The sequence below is a fragment of the Nyctereutes procyonoides genome, unplaced genomic scaffold, assembly GCF_905146905.1.
Source record: "Nyctereutes procyonoides isolate TBG_1078 unplaced genomic scaffold, NYPRO_anot_genome, whole genome shotgun sequence".
Lineage (NCBI taxonomy): Eukaryota > Metazoa > Chordata > Mammalia > Carnivora > Canidae > Nyctereutes > Nyctereutes procyonoides.
Window position 1 is genome coordinate 18,567,707 of NW_026575144.1, and position 22,375 is coordinate 18,590,081.

The 22,375-nt window shown below is 40.2% G+C and overlaps 2 protein-coding genes across 5 annotated transcripts in view; one reads left to right on the forward strand and one right to left on the reverse strand.

The window, feature by feature from the left end:
• LOC129499127 (testis-expressed protein 10-like) overlaps positions 1 to 1,859 on the reverse strand; it is a 34,619-nt gene extending 32,760 nt beyond the window's left edge. The window contains 1 exon segment of the mRNA XM_055308758.1: positions 1,741 to 1,859. Within this exon segment, the coding sequence (XP_055164733.1) occupies positions 1,741 to 1,859 (119 nt within the window).
• The window catches only part of CHRM3 (cholinergic receptor muscarinic 3), a 505,856-nt gene that overhangs the window by 160,353 nt on the left and 323,128 nt on the right, over positions 1 to 22,375 (forward strand). The gene's annotated exons all lie outside the window — the stretch shown is intronic.

Here is a 22,375-nt window from a genome sequence, read left to right on the forward strand (position 1 = left end):
GCACATTAATTAGAAAATATATCAATACTTCTATTTCTCAGTTAAGAAATTTTTAGAAATGTTAGGGAAAGAAATACTGTTGAACTGTTTTTGCTAAACCTTTCTTTAATGTATTCTGCCGTTTTATTATAACTCAGAGGCTGAGTGATGTTTTTATGGTCGTTAATTTTTCCATATTTTTATAAACTTTAAAATACAAAAAAAGATCCAAAAAGTAATACCAAACACCTCTAATCTTAGCACTGAAAAACTCCAAAGTAACTTCAAATATTTTTATAATCTGGACTTTTTATTTTTTTAAATATTTTATTTATTTATTCATTAAAGACACAGAGAGAGAGACGCAGAGACACAGGCAGATGGAGAAGCAGACTCCATGCAGGAAGCCTGATGTGGGACTTGATCCCGGGACTCCAGGATCACACCCTGGGCCAAAGGCAGGCACTAAACCGCTGAGCCACCCAGGGATCCCCTATTCTGGACTTTTTAAAATTTTAAGTCATATCTACACCCAATAGGGGCTTGAACCTACAACCCTGAGATCAAGAGTCCCAAATTCCAGGAATAAACCAGCTAGGCACCCCCGTATTCTAGACATCTAAAATTTACATACTTTTACACAAATGTGGGATTACAAAACTCATACCTTTTTCCTCTTAATAATATAACAGTACATTCCCTTTTTCCCCATTTCTCTGTCCCTCCAAATATATATTTTTTTAATTTTTAAAGATTTTATTTATGAGATGCCTGGGTGGCTCAGTGGTTGTCTGCCTTCAGCTCAGTGTGTGATCCCGGGGTCCTGGGATCGAATGCTACATTGGGCTACCTGTGGGGAGCCTGCTTCTCCCTCTGTGTCTCAGACTCTTGTCTCTTCGTCTCTCATGAATAAATAAATAAAATCTTTTTAAAGAAAAATAAATAAAAATAAAGATTTTATTTATTTATTTGACAGAGAGGGAAAGAGCACAAGCAGGGGGAGCAGCTGAGGGAGAGGGAGAAGCAGATTTCCCCCTGAGCAGGGAGCCCGATGTGGGGCTCCAACCCAGGACCCCGGGATCATGACTTGAGACAAAGGCAGATACTGAACCGACTGAGCCACTCAGGTGCCCTTCTGTCTCTCTAAATATTATTCTAAAAGATAATTTAAGGATGCATAACATTGTGTCATATGGATGTACCATAATGTGTTTATCCCATATTAGCATTAATTTCATTTGTTTTCATTCACTCTACATGACAACTTTTTGAGAAAAAAATTGTAAACATCCTTTGCTATAAATCTGTATGTCTGGATCCTATGACAGCTCCAGCCCTCAGCCCTTCTCTGCAGATCAGACTCCATGTGACGAAGACGCTGTCATCACATGAGTGCCGGACAGATAGTTCTAAACTAACATGTGTGGAATTGCACTGGATTTTCTCCATTCCACCCCAAATGTGCTTCTCCCCATTTGTCTTGTTTCACTTCTCCAAACTTTACTCCTTTCCCAAGAGAGCCAGGCAAAGCCTACTAGGTGTTGCTTTTCTTCCTTTTTTTCTTTCCTCATTCCCCACATGTAATTCACCAGTACATTTTAAGTCAGTTTTCTAACACACCCTCCCACTGCTCCAGTACCGCCTGGTCTATTTGGCTTGCTTGGGTTCGGATCGCTGTCACTTCCCACTGGCTCGCCCCGTGACCACTCTTGACACCTGTCACACCTCTCCTCTGCTCACCACCCTGCAGGGGGCTCTCACAACACCCAGATAAAGTCCAGACTCTTCTGGCTGCTGCCAGGGCCCCATATGACAGTCACCTGCGCTGGCTGCCTTTCCTCTTCCACCACTCTCTTCCTCTTTGGCTCTTTGTCTGCCATGCTGGCTTCTTTCTGCCTGGTAGAAAATCCCCTCCCTTCACACTCAAGCTTCCTCTTCCCTTTTGCTCAGGGTCCAGTGGACATGCCATGGCCCAAAGAGGCTTCCTGCCCAGTGCACAGTAAAGAAGCCCCAACTACTTTCAAACAGACCTCCACATTTTGTTTCCCACGTATGTGTACTAGTTCTTAAATACTCATGTGTTTGTTTATTATACATCTACACATCAGAATGTTAAGCTCCGCGGAAGCAGACAAAAGACTCGGTCTTACTCACTCACAGCTCTATCGCCAGAACCAAGAATAGCGCTTTACTTTGTGGTGGAAACTAAATATTTACTAAATGAACAAATAAACCATGGAGATGTGTTACCATAATTTGTATTAAATAGAATTTCTCAGTCAAAAACTTTTTGACTTTTTGCTTCTCAGCCTTTACTGCCCATATTTACAAAATGCCAGTGTTTCTTCCCATCACCCATTATATGGCAGGGTTAAATTTACCACCCCGCCCCCAAATCCAGCAGGGCATATATAATTTTGTTTTATCAGTTTAGTACATAGTATTTAACCAATTTTTAAAATTTTTCATATTACTTTCTATCTTTAGGGCCAAAATAGTTTGAAGTTTGAAAATCTTTCTTGGGGCTCCTGGGTGGTTCAGTTGGTGAAGAATCTGCCTTCGGCTCAGGTCATGATCTCAGGGTCCTGGGATGTAGCTCCCTGTCAGGCTCCCTGCTTACCAGGGAGCCTGCCTCTCCCTTTGTCTGCTACTCTGCCTACTTGTGCTCTCTCTCTCTCAAATAAATAAATAAAATCTTAAAAAAGATTTTTAAAATATTTTTCATTAGAAGCCCACTCCTTTTCTTTAAAAAAAAAAAAGATTCTGTTTATTTGAAAGAAAGAGTTGTGAGCAGGGGGAGGAGCAGAAGGAGAGCGAGAAGCAGACCCCTGCTGAGCAGGGAGCCTGAGGTGGGGCTCAATCTCAGGACCCCGGGATCATGACCTGAACAAAAGGCAGATGTTTAACCAACTGAGCCCACAGGCGTCCCTCACTTCTGACCCAATCCATGCAGGCCACATGTATCTGATGATGTCTGAAAATAAAGGAGGAAGCAAATGGGTACACATGTGGGGATAGAGGAAACATTCCTCAGCACCTCAAAAGCCATCTATGAAAAGCTCACAGCAAATATCATTCTCAGTGGGGAAACACTGGGAACCTTTCCCCTAAGATCAGGAACACAACAGGAATGTCCACTCTCACCACTGCTATTCAACATAGTATTAGAAGTCCTAGCCTCAGCAATCAGACAACAAAAAGAAATAAAAGGCATTCAAATTGGCAAAGAAGTCAAACTCTCCCTCTTTGCAGATGACATGATACTGTACGTAGAAAACCCAAAAGACTCCACCCCAAGATTCCTAGAACTCATGAAGCAAATCAGCAGTGTGGCAGGATACAAAATCAATGCCCAGAAATTAGTGGCATTTCTATACACTAATAATGAGATTGAAGAAACAGAAATTAAGGAGTCAATCCCATTTACAGTTGCACCCGAAAGCATAAGATACCTAGGAATAAACCTAACCAAAGAGGTAAAGGATCTATACCCTAAAGACTACAGAACGCTTCTGAAAGAAATTGAGGGAGACACAAAGAGATGGAAAAATATTCCATGCTCATGGATTGGAAGAATTAACATTGTGAAAATGTCAATGTTACCCAGGGCAATTTACACATTTAATGCAATCCCTATCAAAATACCATGGACTTTCTTCAGAGAGCTGGAACAAACCATCTTAAGATTTGTGTGGCATCAGAAAAGACCCCAAATAGCCAGGGGCATATTAAAAAAGAAAACCATATCTGGGGGCATCACAATGCCAGATTTCAGGTTGTACTACAAAGCTGTGGTCATCAAGACAGTGTGGTACTGGCACAAAAACAGACACATAGATCAATGGAACAGACTAGAGAATCCAGATGTGGACCCTCAACTTTATGGTCAACTAATATTCGGCAAAGCAGGAAAGACTATCCCCTGGAAAAAAGACAATCTCTTCAATAGATGGTGCTGGGAAAATTGGACATCCACATGCAGAAGAATGAAACTAGACCACTCTCTTACACCATACACAAAGATAAACCTCAAATAGGATGAAAGATCTAAATGTGAGACAAGATTCCATCAAAATCCTAGAGGAGAACACAGGCAACACCCTTTTTGAACTTGGCCACAGCAACTTCTTGCAAGATACATCCATGAAGGCAAGAGAAACAGAAGTAAAAATGAATTATTGGGACTTCGTCAAGATAAAAAGCTTCTGCACAGCAAAAGAAACAGTCAACCAAACCAAAAGACAACCTACAGAATGGGAGAAGATATTTGCAAATAACCTATCAGATAAAGAACTAGTATCCAAGATCTATAAATAACTTGTTAAACTCAATAGCAAAGAAACAGACAATCCAATCATGAGTTGGGCAGAAGACATGAACAGAAATTTCACAGAAGAAGACTTGGCCAATAAGCACATGAGAAAATGCTCCGCATCACTGTCCATCAGGGAAATACAAATCAAAACCACAATGAGATACCACCTCACACCAGGGAGAATGGGGAAAATTAACAAGGCAGGAAACCACAAATGTTGGAGAGGATGCGGAGAAAAGGGAACCCTCTTACACTGTTGGTGGGAATGTGAACTGGTGCAGCCACTCTGGAAAACTGTGTGGAGGTTCCTCAAAGAGTTAGAAATAGACCTGCCCTACAACCCACCAATTGCACTGTTAGAGATTTACCCCAAAGATTCAGATGCAATGAAACGCCGGGACACCTGCACCCCGATGTTCATAGCAACAATGTCCACAATAGCCAAACTGTGGAAGGAGCCTCGGTGTCCACCGAAAGATGAATGGATAAAGAAGATGTGGTTTATGTATACAATGGAATATTACTCAGCCATTAGAAACAACAAATACCCACCATTCACTTCGACCTGGATGCAACTCAGGATATTATGCTGAATGAAAAATGTCAATCGGAAAGGGACAAACATTATATGGTCTCATTCATTTGGGGAATATAAAAATTAGTGAAAGGGAATAAAGGGAAAGGAGAGAAAATGAGTGAAAATATCAGTGAGGGTGACAAAACATGAGAGACACCTAACTCTGGGAAATGAACAGAGGGTAGTGGAAAGGCAGGTGGGCGAGGGGTGGGGGTGACTGGGTGATGGGCACTGAGGCGAGCACTTGGTGGGATAGCACTCGGTGTTATGCTATATGTTGGCAAATTGAACTCCAATAAATTTTTTTTTAAAAAGTATTTTATTTATTTGAAAGAAAGAGTGTGAGCAGGGGGAGAGGCAGTAGGAGAGCGAGAAGCAGATCCCCTGCTGAGCAGGGAGCCTGATGTGGGGCTCAGTCGCAGGATCCCAGGATCATGACCTGAACCAAAGGCAGATGCTTAACCAACTGAGCCCCCCAGGCGCCCCTCACTTCTGACCAATGCTTGCAGGCCACATGTATCTGATGATGTCTAAAAGTAAAGGAGGAAGCAAATGGGTACACATTTATTGAGATCCTGTTAGGCATCATACTTGTTTTCATTTAAGTATTTACGTGTTTGTCATTTGTTCTCATGACAACCCTAAAAAATAGATATTATCCTTTTTTTGTAGATGAAGGGATGTTCTCTGAGGGATTATGTTTCATGGAACTAACGGGTGGTAGAACTTAAATGTGTGCCCAAGTCTGGCCGGTGCCAAAGCCCCAGCTGCTAATGGGATGTCATAAAAATAAAAGGCTTAGGTCTATCATCCAAACGTCCTGAGCCTTAATCATTAAGTTTTAGTGTGGATTCTGGATATCAGTGTTCTATTCAGAACATTTTAAAAAGAAACAAGTGTCATTCCTTTAGAATATTTCCACAAACTTAGGTATCAGTTTTACTATGTAAAAGAATATTTCACAGGTAGAAATGGAAGAGACTGGAATCCATCATTTATCCAGGGAAAGAAATGATAAACTGCTACTGCATATTTCAACAAACCTTTTATTTATGCATTAATAAAATTGCATCATCAAAATTGGTGCAGATGGGGTTTATATCATATTCTAGACAAGCTTACAGGTGCAGAGACTTGCCTTCCTTCTCATAAAGGGTAATACATCCTTCATTCCAAGGTTGATGTGGAGCAAAAAGGCAAGAAACCATGAAGGGATCCATCCAGGTGGAGACCCTTTCTTTAGATCATATAATAAAAATTATGAATATTTATTTGTTTCCAAGAATAAGTAGATCATCACAGAAACGGCATGAGGTCAGTTTAGTGCGTTTGTGATATTTTTGAGTTTCCCAGAGCGCTAACTTCATAAAGAATGTTCAGAATGTCACTAAAATCACCGTTTGGGTACATAAAAGGTAGAAGAGTTGAGAATGGCTTACACTTAAAAAAAAATTAAGAGGTTTGAATCACTTTTATACTAGTTCTTCAGAGGTATGAAGGACCTTTTCATAATTGTTCTTTTTTTTAAAGATATTATTTATTTATTCATGAGAGACACACAGAGAGAGGCAGAGGCACAGGCAGAGGGAAAAGCAGGCTCCCTGCGGGGAGCCCAATGGGGGACTCCATCCCAGGACCCCGGAATCATGACCTGAGCCAAAGGCAGACGCTCAACCACTGAGCCACCCAGACTTCCCACGATTGTTCTTTTTTTTTAATTTTTTTAACGATTTATTTTTGTTTATTTATGATAGACATAGAGAGAGAGAGGCAGAGACACAGGCAGAGGGAGAAGCAGGCTCCATGCAAGGAGTCCGACGCGGGACTCGATCCCGGGACTCCAGGATCACGCCCTGGGCCAAAGGCAGGCATGAAACCGCTGAGCCACCCAGGGATCCCCCGATTGTTCTTTTTTAATCCCCAACATTTTGCAATAAAATTCAATAATGATGAAAAATTCCAAATGAGTTCACAGAAAATTTTAAGTTTTTATACTAGTGCAGTAATATATTTCGGTGCAAGGAGCCACATTTTAATGATTGTTATATTTTGTGATATATTTAACTAAAGGAAGGCGGGCATAGTGAACTGGAGTTTATTTATGGTAACTGAGCAGATAACTCAGTACACATTTGACAAGACACTATTTGTAGGAAGCTAATTTCGAGTGGAAACAAATAGTTGTGAAAAATGAGGAAATCCTGCTGGAAAAAAAAAGTGTGACAAGATCAAATAGGAGTGTTAGAGTAATTTACTATTCTAGGCAATCCAGCAGCTGGTTCATCTAAAGCATTCCTGTTTTTCATGAGCCCTGGAAGAAGGAGACAAAATGGCTCAGAAAGTACACTGACTTGCCTCTAACAGATTTCTGTAAAACTTTAATAGCAGAAAATGAGTTTTAGAAGCTCATTTCTTAGCCATTTGAGGGACTCTTAAATGAGACAATGCATATATTTCTAACTTTAGTTACTCAGAAATTATCCTAGAATAGAGATTTTTTTTCAAACAGAGTAAAGATAAAAGGAGACAAATTTCTGCCTACGTCATTCATAAAAATTGTACTAGGTTGAAATCCACACTTAGAATCCATTTTATAGAATAATAAACATTTTAGCTAACATTGAGAAAATGATACAGAAACCCAATGTAAAGTAGAATATGTAGCGTTTTATAAAACTACTCTTAATTGCTTAATTGTTCCAAATAAGGAGGTAGTAGGATTGGTAGAAATAGTAATTGGAATCCCTAAAGACCCAAGAACTAGAGTAGATAAAGGAAAAGGGTAAATCATACAATGTAAAAATATATATGGAAAAATATTTTAATGCAACTAATGACCCATAGGTAGGATTATCTTTTTAAAAAATCATTCCAAGAGATTTGAGTGGAATCTCTTTATGAAGCTCCCTGCCGCACGCACGCGCGCGCGCGCACACACACACACACACACACACACACACAGATTTTTTTTTTTAAGTTTCCTTATCAGGAGCTGGGGGATGGGGAAGATGGGGAGGTGTTAGTTAGAAGACATAAATTTATAGTTATAAGGTGACTATATGAGATACACATCTTAGGATATATGATTGCACTGCATTCATTACCCACTGCAACTAACTGTATTTTTTAATAACAAAATGCATTTTTCATGGGAATTTTTGCCTCTTTGACTCTAGATTTTATTTAGATATTGGGGAACAAAAATCAAATGCTGTGTTTCCCAATACCAGCATAAAACCTTTGTTTATTCTCTCACAGCTCTGGGGAACATAAGTCCAAAATCAAGATGGTGATAGAGCGGGCACTCCAGGGAAGCTCTAAGGGAGGACTCTCCACTCTTCCAGTTTCTGGTGGATGCTGGCTTTCCTTGGCTTGTGGCCATATTGCTTTTATCTCTGTCCAGATCTTCACATCACCTCCTCTTCCTTGTGGGTCAGATCTCCTTTGGCTTTCCTCTTACACATGGAATGCATTTAGGGCTCATGTAAGATAATCCACAATAATTCCCCCATCTGAAGATTCTTAGCTTAATCACATCTGCAGAGACTTTTTTCAAATAAGATCACATTTGCAAGTTCCAGGGATTAGGCCTTAAATCTCCTGGGAGGCATTATTTATCTACTCTGTGCTACAACATGGAGTTACCTATTCTCAAGTAGCTTTAATCTAATGTAGTTTGTACAATATTTTATTTTTTTAAGATTTTTTATTTATTTATTCATAGAGACAGAGAGAGAGAGAGAGAGAGGCAGAGACACAGGCAGAGGAAGAAGCAGGCTCCATGCAGGGAGCCCGACGTGGGACTCGATCCCGGGTCTCCAGGATCACGCCCTGGGCTACAGGCGGCGCTAAACCACTGCGCCACCGGGGCTGCCCCTGTACAATATTTTAAAATGTAGGTGTTAGGGATGCCTGGGTGGCTCAGCAGTTGAGCGTTTGCCTTGGCTCAGGTCGTGATCCTGGAGTCCCAGGATCAAGTCCCACATCAGTCTCTTCGCGGGGAGCCTGCTTCTCCCTCTGCCTGTGTCTCTGCCTCTCTGTGTCTTTCATGAATAAATAAATAAAATCTTTAAAAAAATATATAGGTGTTAACTAGAGCTTTTAATTAAATAAAGCAATCAAAGCTATCACAGTAATAGTACAGGAGAGGAGGAATTTGGGGTGAAAAAAATTAGCTTTGTACCAAAATTACTTTTTACTTCAAAGACTTCATCTCTTCTTAGTTACTGAGGTCATACAATAAAGCTCTATGGTCCTGTGCTAATAAAATATTGTAGAAATCAAGTTTTAAACGGTTTAGTAAAATTTATTTAATAGAAATTTATTTTCCAGAGTTTCATGAACAAATTTTGCCTAAATGGTTTTTGTTGGTGTATACTGGGAATACATTAGAATTCTTGCTATTAGGCATTTTTAAAAACTGGTTGTTTAAGTGAACTTGTTCTGGTTTTTTAGTGATCATTTCCTCACATTCAGGCAATTTGTTCTCATGGTTAAGGAATTAAGACGATAAAAAACCATCTCTGATCTGGTCTTGTTTTATATAGTATGTCCAACTGGGGAAAAGATACATGTTAAAACGCCACATTAACAAAACACTGTTTTCATCCCCAGCATGTTTGATATTGATTCAGCAGCATGTCTGCAAGAGCAGACCAAGCTATAGATGATAATGTGAATCCGGAGATTATGTCATTGTATCTGTTATTATGTTAATTAGTTAAAGTGAATTACCAGTGTCCAGCAAGACATTACTCACTTTGGACCGCATTTCACTAGCAATTTATCATCGTAATAAGAGGCAGGAGAGACATATTAGTTCGTTAAGTGGCAGCAGTTATACCTGCTAATGGAAAGAGAAGCTGTGGTTATTAAAACACACTATAACTTTTGCATCAGAGTTGTTCATCTTTACTTAGATGCCTGATTTCAGGCCCTTTTAATTCAGGTTCATCTGTGTATGTTTATTACCTTGAAGGATTCTTCAGCCTCGGGTTCATTATTTGCTTTTTATTCTAAATTGCTGTCAAATGTAACAGGACTTGAATTCTTTATGGGACATGAAAATTTCTCCTAGGAATGCAGATTTGAAGGGAACTTAGCAGAAACATGCTTGCTGTCCCTTGACCCCACCACGTTCATAAAGAAATGCTGGCAATTCAGTTACTGAGTGTGGGCTCTACACCACAGCCAGGCTCCTGCCTTGTGAACAGTAGGTCCCGTGGCAGAGAGATGGTCCAAAAAGAAAGGGTGCCAATAGGCGCAGCTCTCTCTTGGTAACAAATACGATGCCTTTAACTGAACATAAATACATATAACGTGTCTGGTGCAAGCTCATTCGCAGTATAGGTTAAAAAGTCTTTGCAGAAATGTACCAGATTTGTGTGGAGTGAAATTAACTAGACCAAGATCTTTACTCCAGGAGGACTAGAAGAGTTTTCTAAGAAACACAGCATTGGGGATCATCGATCCCTGGGTGTCTCTGCGGTTTGGCACCTGCCTTTGGCCCAGGGCGTGATCCTGGAGACCCGGAATCGAGTCCCGCGTCGGGCTCCCTGCATGGAGCCTGCTTCTCCCTCTGCCTGTGTCTCTGCCTCTCTTTCTCTCTGTGTCTCTCATGAATAAATAATTAAAATCTTTTTAAAAAGTAGAAGAAAATGTAGAAGTGGGGAGTCTGCTTCTCCCTCTCCCGGTCCGCCTGCTTGTGTGCTTGCCTAATCTCTCTCTCTCTGTGTCAAATAAATAGATACTACCTTTAAAATAAATAAAACTTTAAAAGTGGCAATAGCAAAACAAAGAAAGGTCAGGTTGCCACTTCTCAAATGGACACGTCAGAAGCTCCTGCTCTCCCCGGGAGAGAAGAGCCATCACAGGTGTGGAAAAATCTTTCTTTTACTTCCTTTGAGTTTTTACTAACATCAAATGGAGTGGTGATTTGCAAATGGCCAGTTTGTCAGACAGACTCAAATCTCCAGTAACGCTTGCAGATCAGTTTTATTTGCTTTAGGCTGAGCATTGATCTGTCCATTGTTTCAAATAATTGATAATTGAGGGTGCTTTATAAAAATGGTGAACTGGCTAAAGGATGTTCCCTTAAATCATAGAGCTTGCTCATAGATGTCAGGTGAGAGAGAAGTAAGTAACTTGACTAGAGGAACCTTAGTAACAGGGCATATTCAGATTATCCAAAACCCTACCTTTGTGTACAGATGTTCCCTTCTCATCTAATCACTTGTAAACAAAAAAACAAAAATAGAAATAAACTCAAACTCCATCTTCTCTGATAGTAGGAGCTACTGCTAGCCTTAATTCTGGGAAAATGGGAAGAGGGGCAGGTGCCAGACTAAATTCAGGGATTTATGTGAAATTCTGCAGTGAATTGGAGACGCTGGTGCTAAACCTTCTTGTCTGCCCAGTTCTAGATGACAGCTGCTGCCTGGCCAGAGGTGCTGGGGGAGCTCTCTCTTGAAATGCTAATTCTACCCAGAGAAATAACCTAAAGATCATAACAATGAAGGGACCACCAGATGAAAATCCTTGACTAGCCCTGCAAACACTCTACCATGAAATGGACAAGCCCTCCCCAGTGTACCAGGCCTTCCAATGAGCTTGTTGGGGCTTCACAAGTTAATAAGAACGGACAGCCAAAGAGCACAAGCTATTTGAGGAAAGCCTCTAACAAAATATTCCAGAAACAGTGCAGAGAAAATTGCAGGGAAAGATTCTAATAATGAGACGGTGCAAAAACATTTCTCAAAACTGAGGACAAATGTCTCCAGTTTGAAGAGACATGTCATTGCCTTCCACTTGAGTGAATTAAGATTGACACGCACATGACTGTGACATTTAGACCATCATGGAGCGTTGCTCTTTGGTATAATCTCTAAGAGATGTCCTCCCTTACACCCTGAGGAACCACCTTGGACACACACTTGTTTGAAGACAAAGCCACCACCACAGTAACATTCCACACAGGCCCTCCCACTTCGAACTTCTTTTATTCCTAATGATTTCTACTCATCATATTTCATTATTCTCTCCTGCTCTGTCAGGGCAATCTCAGGCCATCAGAGGTCTCAGAAATGCCCAACTCCAAATGGAAGTGGTCAAAGGTCCAGGGTGTTTTTTTTTTTCTCTTAAAAGTAATCATCGTACTAATTCATAAATGTAAGTAGATATGTGGGCATTGGGCATTAGCACCTTTCTTCCCACTGGAATTCGATCTCTCAATACTGGTTAATGCATTGGAGTAGAGCTGACTTCTTTGACTTCTTTTTCTAAGCCCTGGCTCACTCAGTATGTCCTGTCAGCTACCATCTAATTGTAAAAGTACCAAATCTCAGATGCCATGCGCCAAGCACCACGCTGAGTAATTTACATACAATGTCAAATTACTTTTACAAGCATCCTATAGGGAAGTTACATCATTCCTCATTTTAACTTGAATTTAACCTAAGGCTGTATTATTGGCCATTTAGCTCCTGAAAGTTGCCACCTAGGATTTACATGTGTGTATGGGAGTATAGATGCAGGTGCTAGGGAGAGTAATCCTTTATCCAGAATGATTTGAAGCCTTGTGGGATTCCCACTGTGAGTGCTGGGGATCCTGGACCATCTTGATGAAATGGAGAAGAGATTCCGATGTGTAAGTCTTTCACAAATTCAGCCCTCTCTTCCAGGCATTTAGGTGGATCCGAGACACTGCTAATTTTCTGTGTGAAACTGAGAAACTTATCATTTCTAGACTGTATATCAGTAAATTACTGTTAGAAATGTGATACTAAAAAAAAAAAAAAAGAAATGTGATACTGATGAAGGTCATATTGAATGAGATTTCCTAATTCAGCATAAACGTGTATTAGGATAATGTGCACGTTTTTCAGCCAGTATGTATCATAATTAATAATCATCAGCAATGAGCAAATTCATACATTTTTGTCTCCGCTGCTCTTTTGAACCAGTTTATTTAATTGAAGCTTTCTATTTCCATTAAGTACTTAATATATATCAAAACTTTGTTCTCAAGGATTAGTGGATTTTTATGCATCATTTTGAGATAATGATGTGCCCTTGGGCAATTAGTTAAGTAAACAGTGACAAGGAATGCCAGTTCTTCATGGATGGAATCTGAGGTGTTTGTTATTTACACATATCCATTGCTTCAAATTTTATAGTATTTATTTATTTATTTATTTATTTATTTATTTATTTTAAAGATTTTATTTATTTAATCATGAGAGACAAAGAGAGGTAGAGTCACAGGCAGAGGGAGAAGCAGGCTCCCCATACAGCAGGGAGCCCGAAGCGGGACTCCATCCTAGGACTCCAGGATAACCACCTGAGCCAAAGACAGAGATGCTCAATCACTGAGTCCGCAGGTACCCCTCAAATTTCTTTCAAAGTGACTATTTTTATTTAAGAGAAATAAAATCATGTTATTAAAGATTATACAGAACATTTCTAAAGCACAAAGAGAGCAAAGTGAGCTTGTATATACTTTACATATAACCCTCCCTTTTCTGTGATTCTTTATCCCTTTTTGAATTTAACTGTCACTTCCAATTTACCCTTACTTCTCCAGAACATTCTTACCTTCTGCTTCACTTAGCAGGTAGTACATACCCTCCCATTCCAGTCAGGCTTCCAGGGGTTCTCTGATATTTGGAGGGCTTTGACTGGACCCTCGTTCTCCCATGAGCATATGGAGCCCAGAGACCCCGAGGGCTTTTCTTCCTCTCCGTATCCCTTTCCATTACAAGTCTGGCAGTCTGGCATCCCTTCTCCTACCACCTTTGATGGCCAGTTTCTTTCGTCTTTAGACTTGACTTCTCCTTTTCTCCCCTGATCCTTCTTCCAGTGCTGTGTGGACTGTCTTGCTGGGCAGTTTTGCAGAGTGCCTTCTGTGAAATGAAACTCAAAAAAGATGAGACTGCTGAGTAATATTATATTGAAATATCATCAAGAAAAGATTCTCTGTAGAGAATTACTTTGATTAATTTAACACTGATCCAATCCAGGGCTAAAACTTGGCCGTAGCTCTCTGACACTTCCCAGAAATTCTCTTTTTTAAGCCATATTCTTCCTTGGTGATTGCTAAAGTCCCTTAATGGTTTTACTGCTTAAGGAAGAGTTATTGGATGAGAACAAAATTATACTAAATGCACATAACCTATATTAAAAACAGCCAATTGTAAATGCCCATAATCTCATAAAGCAGTGCAGTAGCAGTCCCCATGAACCACGCTTTTTATTGGCTTTAATTCTCCTTAGGTAGCAGGTTTCTGGCCAAGGTCTCCTTCTGCTGGCTCTCAAGGTCCTCCGTTAAATCTCCTCCCTCTGTGATTGTCCTGCTCTCTTCTAAACGATGGCACTGAGCTAAAATCCCCTTTTTGTAGATAAATTCATCTTGTCCTTCTTCAAACTTTCTTGTTTCTGGATCCACAGTCTTCCTGTAACTTGTTCCCAGAGCTTTAATATTCTGGATTTGGTCTCCCATGCCAGGTCCCCTCCACTCCCTGGAAGATTGCTACTCAGTTGTTCCATTTGTGGTGGAGGCCTCTGGCCTCCTGATCTAGTGCTCTTTGCAGTATACCAGGATGACCCTGTTGCCATCACATCTAAGCATAGTCCACACCAGCTGATGGACCCTGACAGTCCAGCAAGAGTTAGTCTTTTATTCATATACAACTTGTTTCTGGAAAGGGGGAGAGAGATCGATCTTCCTATTCCTTGCCCCATTTTAGTGGATGCTTAGCAAAGCAGCCAAAGTGACCTCTGTGAAACATAAAAGAGAGCACACTACTTCTCTACTCATCTCCCTCTGTGGCACCTCATTGCATTGAGTCAAAGCCACAGTCTTTCCAGGGTCCAAAAGGCCCAGCATCTGGATGTCTGCTTCTCAGCAAGCCTCCCCTTCTGCCTCTCATCTCTCTCCAGCTCATTGTCCCTGCGGTCCTCACACATGCCACATATGCTTCTGTCCTGGAGTCAGTGCTCTGGCTTAGGGCCTGGCACACTCTTCCCCAGGTACATGCTGGGACTACCCCTTCACTTCCTTCAAGTCTTTGATGAAATCTCACTTCCCTTCCCAGCCCTACCTGGACTATCCTGCAGAATAGAGCAAACTGTCCCTCCTCCCCACCACACCCAGGTCTTTCCTGTCACTATCAGCTCACTCTATTTGTCCTTTTTTGCCATGTTCCTGTCATGGCATTCTATATAATTTACTTTTTTACTGGATTTATTATTTATTCTCTTATTTATATTCAGCAAGTGCAATAATTTTCATCATGTAATTACGATTATGATGCTTGTCATCACCATCATCACTTAGAATAATATCTGGCACATAGTGGGTATTCAAAAATATTTATTGAATGGAAATAATGATCTTACACAATTCATAACTTGGCCCCTAATTTATCCTTAGAACAGACGACACCATTTCACTTCTGGAGGTGGGCAGAACAGCAAAGTGAATGTATTTAATAAAACTGAACTGTACTCATTTAAACGGTTAAGTTGGTAAATTTAATGTTATATGGGTTCTTTGTCTCAACAAAAAAATTATTATTTCTTTTTTTTTCTTTTTTTTAAGATTTTATTTATTTATTTGAGAGAGTGTGAGAGCACAAGTAGTGGGGAGGGATAGAGGAAGAAGTAGATTCCCACTGAGCAGGGAGCCTGATATGGACTCAATCCCAGCATTCTAGGATCGTGCCTGAGCCAGAGGCAGACGCCCAACCAACTGAGCCACCCAGGTGCCCCCAGTCAAGACAATTTCTACGAAGGATAAAATGGTGGGGGGGTACCTTCCCTATGGCCTATCAAGACTTATTATGAGTTATAGTAGTTAATATGGTATAGTGCCAGTACTGAAATGGTTCAGTAGTACAGAGTAAAAGACACAGACCCGTGCAGTTTGGAAACTTGATAAGAAAAATGTAGCCTAACAAAATTATTATTTCTTTTAAAAATTTCATTTACTTATTCATGAGACATATAGGCAGAGGGAGAAGCAGGCTCCCTGCGGGGAGCCCAATGTGGGACTCGATTCCAGGACCCTGGAATCCTGCCCTGAGATGAAGGCAGATACTCAACCACTTGAGCTACCCAGATGCTCTACAACAAAAAGAATTAAAAGGACTGTGTGTGTGTTCAAAAACTGTGAATTATACACACCCTGTGGGACTACACAGAATACTCCAGATCCAGGATGTCCTCACACAGGTGTCCTGCTCAAGCCCTGACTAGCGGCTGCCTGTGGGTGTTGGCCCTGAGCACAATTGCCCACGCTGGACTAGCTACCTTTCTGGCTCTGATAGCCTATAGTTTCTCTACCTCTACAAAGGAATCTTATTTCAGCATAGAACCCAAATGACAGTTCAGTTTTATTAAGTACATTCACATTGCTGTTCTGCCTACCGCCAGAGCTTTCCATCCTACAAAACTGAAACTCCATACCCATTGAACAGTAACTCTCCATCGCTCCTCCCCCCAGCCCCCGCAATGCCACTCCACTTTCTGTGTTGCTGAATTTGACTCCTTTAGGTACCTCATACACACAGAAACATAGTTTTTGTCTTCTTTTTGAGATGGGCTTATTTTACTTAGCTTAATGTTTGTTAGGTTCATTCATGGGTAGCCTGCATCAGAATTTTTTTCCTTTTTAGAGCTGAATAATATTAAATCATATGTATACACCACATTTTGTTTTTTTATTCATCCCACAAGGCTAGACCTTTCCCCTCATCCTATGCCTCTCCTCCCAGGGATTGTAGCTAATGGCAATTTTAAGTGAAATAACCTTGGTCAGAAGAGGTACTTGAGATTCTTCAGACAATGTCATCAGAGCGAACATTAGAATGACTCTTAGTTTAAAGTAAGGTTGAGAGAAGTAACTGGCGAGCAGTTTGGTCCATGATGAGGAAGTAGTGAAAGTTCACCATGTCTGCATAGTTACTGTGGATCACAAGTGCTTCATCATAGCAAAGAAACCAACATCTCGCCTTTGTGACCGTCTGAAAAATATGCTGTGCTTGCAAACCTACAGAAGCAAAAGCCTTCTGGATAAAAATTAAACATATAGAGATTTTAGCTTTAAAGCTGAGTTACTTCTTTCCCCATATAAAAACGTTTCCAGGGGGAAAAAATGATGATCACAAGCAGTCCAGAATTTTCAAGCCCATTTGAAATCTTTACATTGAAACTGGAATACTAGAAACTTCATCTGTTTGTGATTCTTCCTCTAAATTTGTAAAGGACTCTGATCTAGAGGCTTCTAATCTCCAACTAAGTATTGTTCTGGTCTTATCTTGTGTCCAGTTTTCTTTCTTCTCCTTCCTCCCTTCCTCTATCTAGCCTTCCCTTCCTCCCCCTCTTTCTTTTTTCTTTCTTTCTTTTGGTATTTGTTCATTGATGAAGTTATGCTATGACCTTTATCCTTCTAGTTTTATTTTAAAATGAGAAATCCTTCTTTGTTCATACACATTTTGAAAACCAGAGTAGAAAACAAGCCATTCAGAGAAAATTCATCATAAAGCAGTTCTCATATCTGAGATGAGGATGGGCCAAACCTGCAGGCCAGCTCAGTTGGGACTAACACATAATCTTCTCAGGGAAGGGGGGAGGGTGTGTCACATGACCGGTGTTGCCACAACCACCTGCATTATCCCCTCCCCTCTCTCACAGTTGCACAATGATGGTTATATAAATTCTTAAAACTGTTAGCAACATGCACTTGCACTTGGGTTTTGGAATAATGATTGCTTCTGAATACAACTGTTTAATGATTTTGCATTGCTACCTATTTCATTGTAAAATCCTGCATAAAGGGATGCCTGGGTAGCTCAGTGGTTGAGTGTCTGCTTTTGGCTCGGGTCATGATTCTGGGTCCTGGGATGGAGTCTTATGTTGGTCTCCCCTCTAAGAGCCTGCTTCTCCCTCTGCCTAGGTCTCTGCTTCTCTTTGTCTCTCATGAATAAACAAATAAAAATTTTAAAAATCCTTCATGAAATGCACCATGTTTGAATGTAACATTCTATTTTTTTTTCACAAATCCTGCTTCCTGTTAGATTTATGTGTTGCCATTTCAAATATGCCCAAGCTGTACATTATCCCGAAGGAGGCAAGTCCTGTTTACAGCATCCTGACTTCTCCTGTCAGTGGCACTTCCCCCAAGTGCCCATTACAGGGCCTCTGATCCCTCATGAGAATCATTACAGTTCTAGCAAAACCCTGTTCATGAAGGAAATGACAGACTTATTAATGTGAAGGCATTAGTATCTGAGAGGGCTTATTATGTCATCCTTCCCAAGGGTATCAGCATTTTTATAATGGTCAATGCTTTAGCCTGAGAACTAGAACACTTATGGGTGGATTTTGAATGTCTACAGTGAACCAAAGAAATGAGACTTTTTTTGGTAAGATATAGGCTCTGGAGAACCCTGAAGTCCGATCACACAGATGATTGTCTTTATGGAAGGCCAGGTAGAGCTTTTTGCAGGTTACAGTAATTTATAGCCCCATCTCTGTGTGCAGTTACTTTGAGTACATTTCTGAATCTGTGTCTTGTGGCTTTGCAGTTTCTGGTTCAAGAAATCTCTGTGTACATTTTCATATTTTATATGTTATATTTCATATTTTTATATTTACCAGAATTATTTTCTGAGTTTTACTAAGATACAGATTTCATATGTTTCATTGATAACACTTTGCTCAGGAATATTAACAAGTAATTATGCACCTATTGATATTACTTAGCTCTGAATAACTGGAATTTTTCCAAAACTAAATCTCTCAGTAAAGGTCAGAATTTACTACCATGGTCAGCATTCAAAGGATTATGCTACAGAATCTGAGGACATTCAGAAGAGGCATGCTATGACATTATAATCAAATGATACATTTTTTTGTATCATTAGTATGTAACTTCTTACGTGATTATTGTGAAAATGACCTAACTTAACCAAAATGGACAGAGTCGGGTGTGTCAGGTTTTATGAAATGAATCTCACTATCTTGGGTTAAGCCCTTTATTAATTACCTTTTTTTTTTCAGCATTTCTGAAGCCTAGATGAATATCAAAACCACCTCAAAAGCTTTTTACACTAAGAGATCACTAGGACTCTGCCCGGAGACCTGACCCAGAATCTCCTGGTCTCCCACCCAAAATGTGTAGTTGTAATTGGCTTCAGAAGTACCCCTGTGCAACCAGGGGACTGCTTGTTGGGGGCCATTGCGAACGATTAATGTACAGTTACCCCATTCAGAAAACTTGGAGTGACTCTAAAGTTCCTCATCCCCGCCTTATCAAGCAACAAGATCCTATCAACTTTACATTTTACATTTTCTATTTATTTGAGAGAGAGGGAGAGCAAGTGGGAAGAGAGGTGGAGAGAGAGGGAGAGAATGAATTCTCAAGCAGACTTCTCACTGAGTATGGAGTCTGTTGAGGGTTTCAGTCCCAGAACCCTGAGATCATGACCTGAGCTGAACTCAAGAGTCAGCTGGTTAACCGATGAACCACTCAATTTTATGTTTTAAATTCTCTCACCATCCCACTATTATATTTATGAGCATGAATGTCTCACCACTTCTCTCAAATAAGAGAATTGAATTCTATTCTGGCATAATCTGAGCATTTATGAAATATCTGTTGAATGAATGACGAATTGAATGAATGGAGATATCATGATAGACCTTGTTAAATGCCTTTCTGACCCCGGTTTTATTACATCACACATTTCTCTGAATTACTGAATCTTGGTGACAGTTTACATTTTCCAGAATTATAGGAACTCTTGGTGTGCTATATATGGTTTTATTTTTTTTAAGATTTTATTTATTCATGAGATACAGATAGATAGAGAGAGAGAGAGAGAGAAAGGTAGAGACACAGGCAGAGGGAGAAGCAGGCTCCATGCAGGGAGCCCGATGTGGGACTCAATTCCCAGTCTCTAGGATCACACCCTCGGCCGAAGGCAGGTGCCAAACTGCTGAGCCAACTAGGGATCCCTGTATATGGTTTTAAAGGTCGCCAGTCAGGACTAAATATTCTTGCTTGTGGATTCTTTCAGTACCTATATATTGTTTCCCCAGAGGCAAGACTCATGGAACCCCCTTGGAGGAGCCCCTTGTGAAATCCTGGCTTTCCTGTAACTAGAGTTGGGATTTCATCTTAGCAATTTTCCCATCCACTCAGGAGCTCAAGAAGACAAGAAATATAGTAAAAGCTGGAGAATTTTCAGTTTCTTGCACATCCCTTTTTCATCTAGTAACATAACTCAATTACAAAGTCATCAATGTGATCTTCCTTACTCCTAAAATAATCTTTCTTGCCTTTAATAAGTGCTGTGCCCTTTAACTTCTTTTGAGTTTTATTTCTTTTACAATGTTCCTATCGGTCCTTTCTAATAATTAATACTTCGTCCTCACAGGATGGCATGCATTGCTAGAAGTGTTTTATATGTGTAGGTGAACTTACTGATCTTCACAAAAACACTATGAGGTAGGCAGCTATCATCACCATTTTACAGAGGAGGAAACCAAGGCACAGGTGAGTCAAGTAATTTGTCCAGGGGTCCTATGGTTCAAAAGTATTTGAGTTGAGATTTGAATTCAAGCAGCCTGGCTCTAATAGTCCTAACCACTCTGCCAGACTGCCTTGTTACTTAGCTGTTGTCAGGTATGGATCATTGGTCCATTGGTCTTTTGTCCAGAGTTTGGTACTGGATGAATTTAGTGAAGAGTATTATATGCATCTGCGTTGACCCTGTTCATTACATACCCCCTCCTCTGTCACCAAGAGTGTTTGTAAATACACAGATGACATGACTTCCTTCAACATTTTCCCATGTCTCTTGGAATCAGACCATGTTATTCAGAAAACACACCCACATGCACACACACAAAACACGACGTTAGTTGAAAAGAAATGGGCTAAATATATTTAACTAAGGGACGCCTGGGTGGCTCAGTGGTTGAGCATCTGGCTTCAGCTCCAGTCATGATCCCAGAATCCTGGGATCGAGTTCCACAATGGGCTCCCGGCAAGGAGTCTGCTTCTCCCTCTGCCTATGTCTCTGCCTCCCTCTGTGTGACTCTCATGAATAAATTAATAAAATCTTTAAAAATAATAAATGAATAAATAAATAAATTTAACTGAATATTGTGATCAGTTTCCATATTTTCTTTTTAAATCAAATTGTTAAGATGCTATTATCTAACGAGGAAGGAAACTAAAATTCCTCCATGCTGTTCACACTTTTCAACTATTTATATAATCTTCTCTTTTGGTGAAAACTTTAGCAACTGTTTATGGCTTGCTGGAAAGTCACTCTTATTCTCACTCAAACCAAAGAAGAAAACCGTAAGTGATTGATTTGTGGTCATCGAGAATTTATCAAAACTGACAGGACCAGGGGATGCCTGGGTGGCTCAGCGGTTTAGCGCCTGCCTTCGGCCAAGGGAGTGATCCTGGAGTCCCGGGATCGAGTCCCACGTCGGGCTCCCTGCATGGAGCCTGCTTCTCCCTCTGCCTGTGTCTCTGCCTCTCTCTCTCTCTCTCTGCATCTCTCATGAATAAATAAATAAAATCTTTTTAAAAAAACACCTAATTCCCTATTAGAGAGCTTCTCTATTTATATATAAATTTATATATTTGTATTTTATTTTTATACAATAATTTTTAAATAATAAAAATTATAAATAATTTTTATATTTATATTTGTATTTTATTGTATATATTCATATTCATTATATAGAAGCTAAGAAATTTTATGTGATATTAACATATAGGAAATTTTCAATGAAAGTGCTTCTTAGGTTGGATTTTCAGATGAGCACCTCTCTCCACCACTGGAACAGAGGACTATTTGCCTCTAGGGTGTCTGACCACGATGGGCTGTTTGGGTCACACTCTGAGCACTTGGCCGTGACCCAGGGACATGGCCCTTTACAGAGACCTCTCAGTAGTCCAGAGTTGTATTTCATCACCTCTTTTCATAATCCTCTCAACACAGCCCTTAATATTCATTTTAATTAAGGATTTTTGGGTAAGAAATTACTATATGAGCCATTGAAGTAACAGGACGGAACACATACTCTTACTTGTGTGGTTTTGTTTCTTGACTGTGAATATTAGTAATGAAAAGGGGGAGGAGGAATGCGTTAAGGACTTTAATATAGTTACCTTATTGAAATTTCAAAACTTTGTTATGAGATAGAGGATTGTTATTCTTCTGCTTCAGATGGAGAAATCAAAGCTTCGAGGATTATAAGTTGTTTAACGTCACACAGCTGGCAGGTGACAAAGCTGGAATTTGAACCCAGGGCTTTCTGATACCAGCGCTCTCTCTTCTTACAGAGATTGCTGAGACTTTCCTGTTGGCGCATGTGTGTGCGAGTGTGTGTTCATGCGTTTGCATATATGTACATGCATGTGTGTGTGAGCATGTGGATCAGATGCTTACAGAGTTTCCATTGGGCAAATATTTATTGAGGAC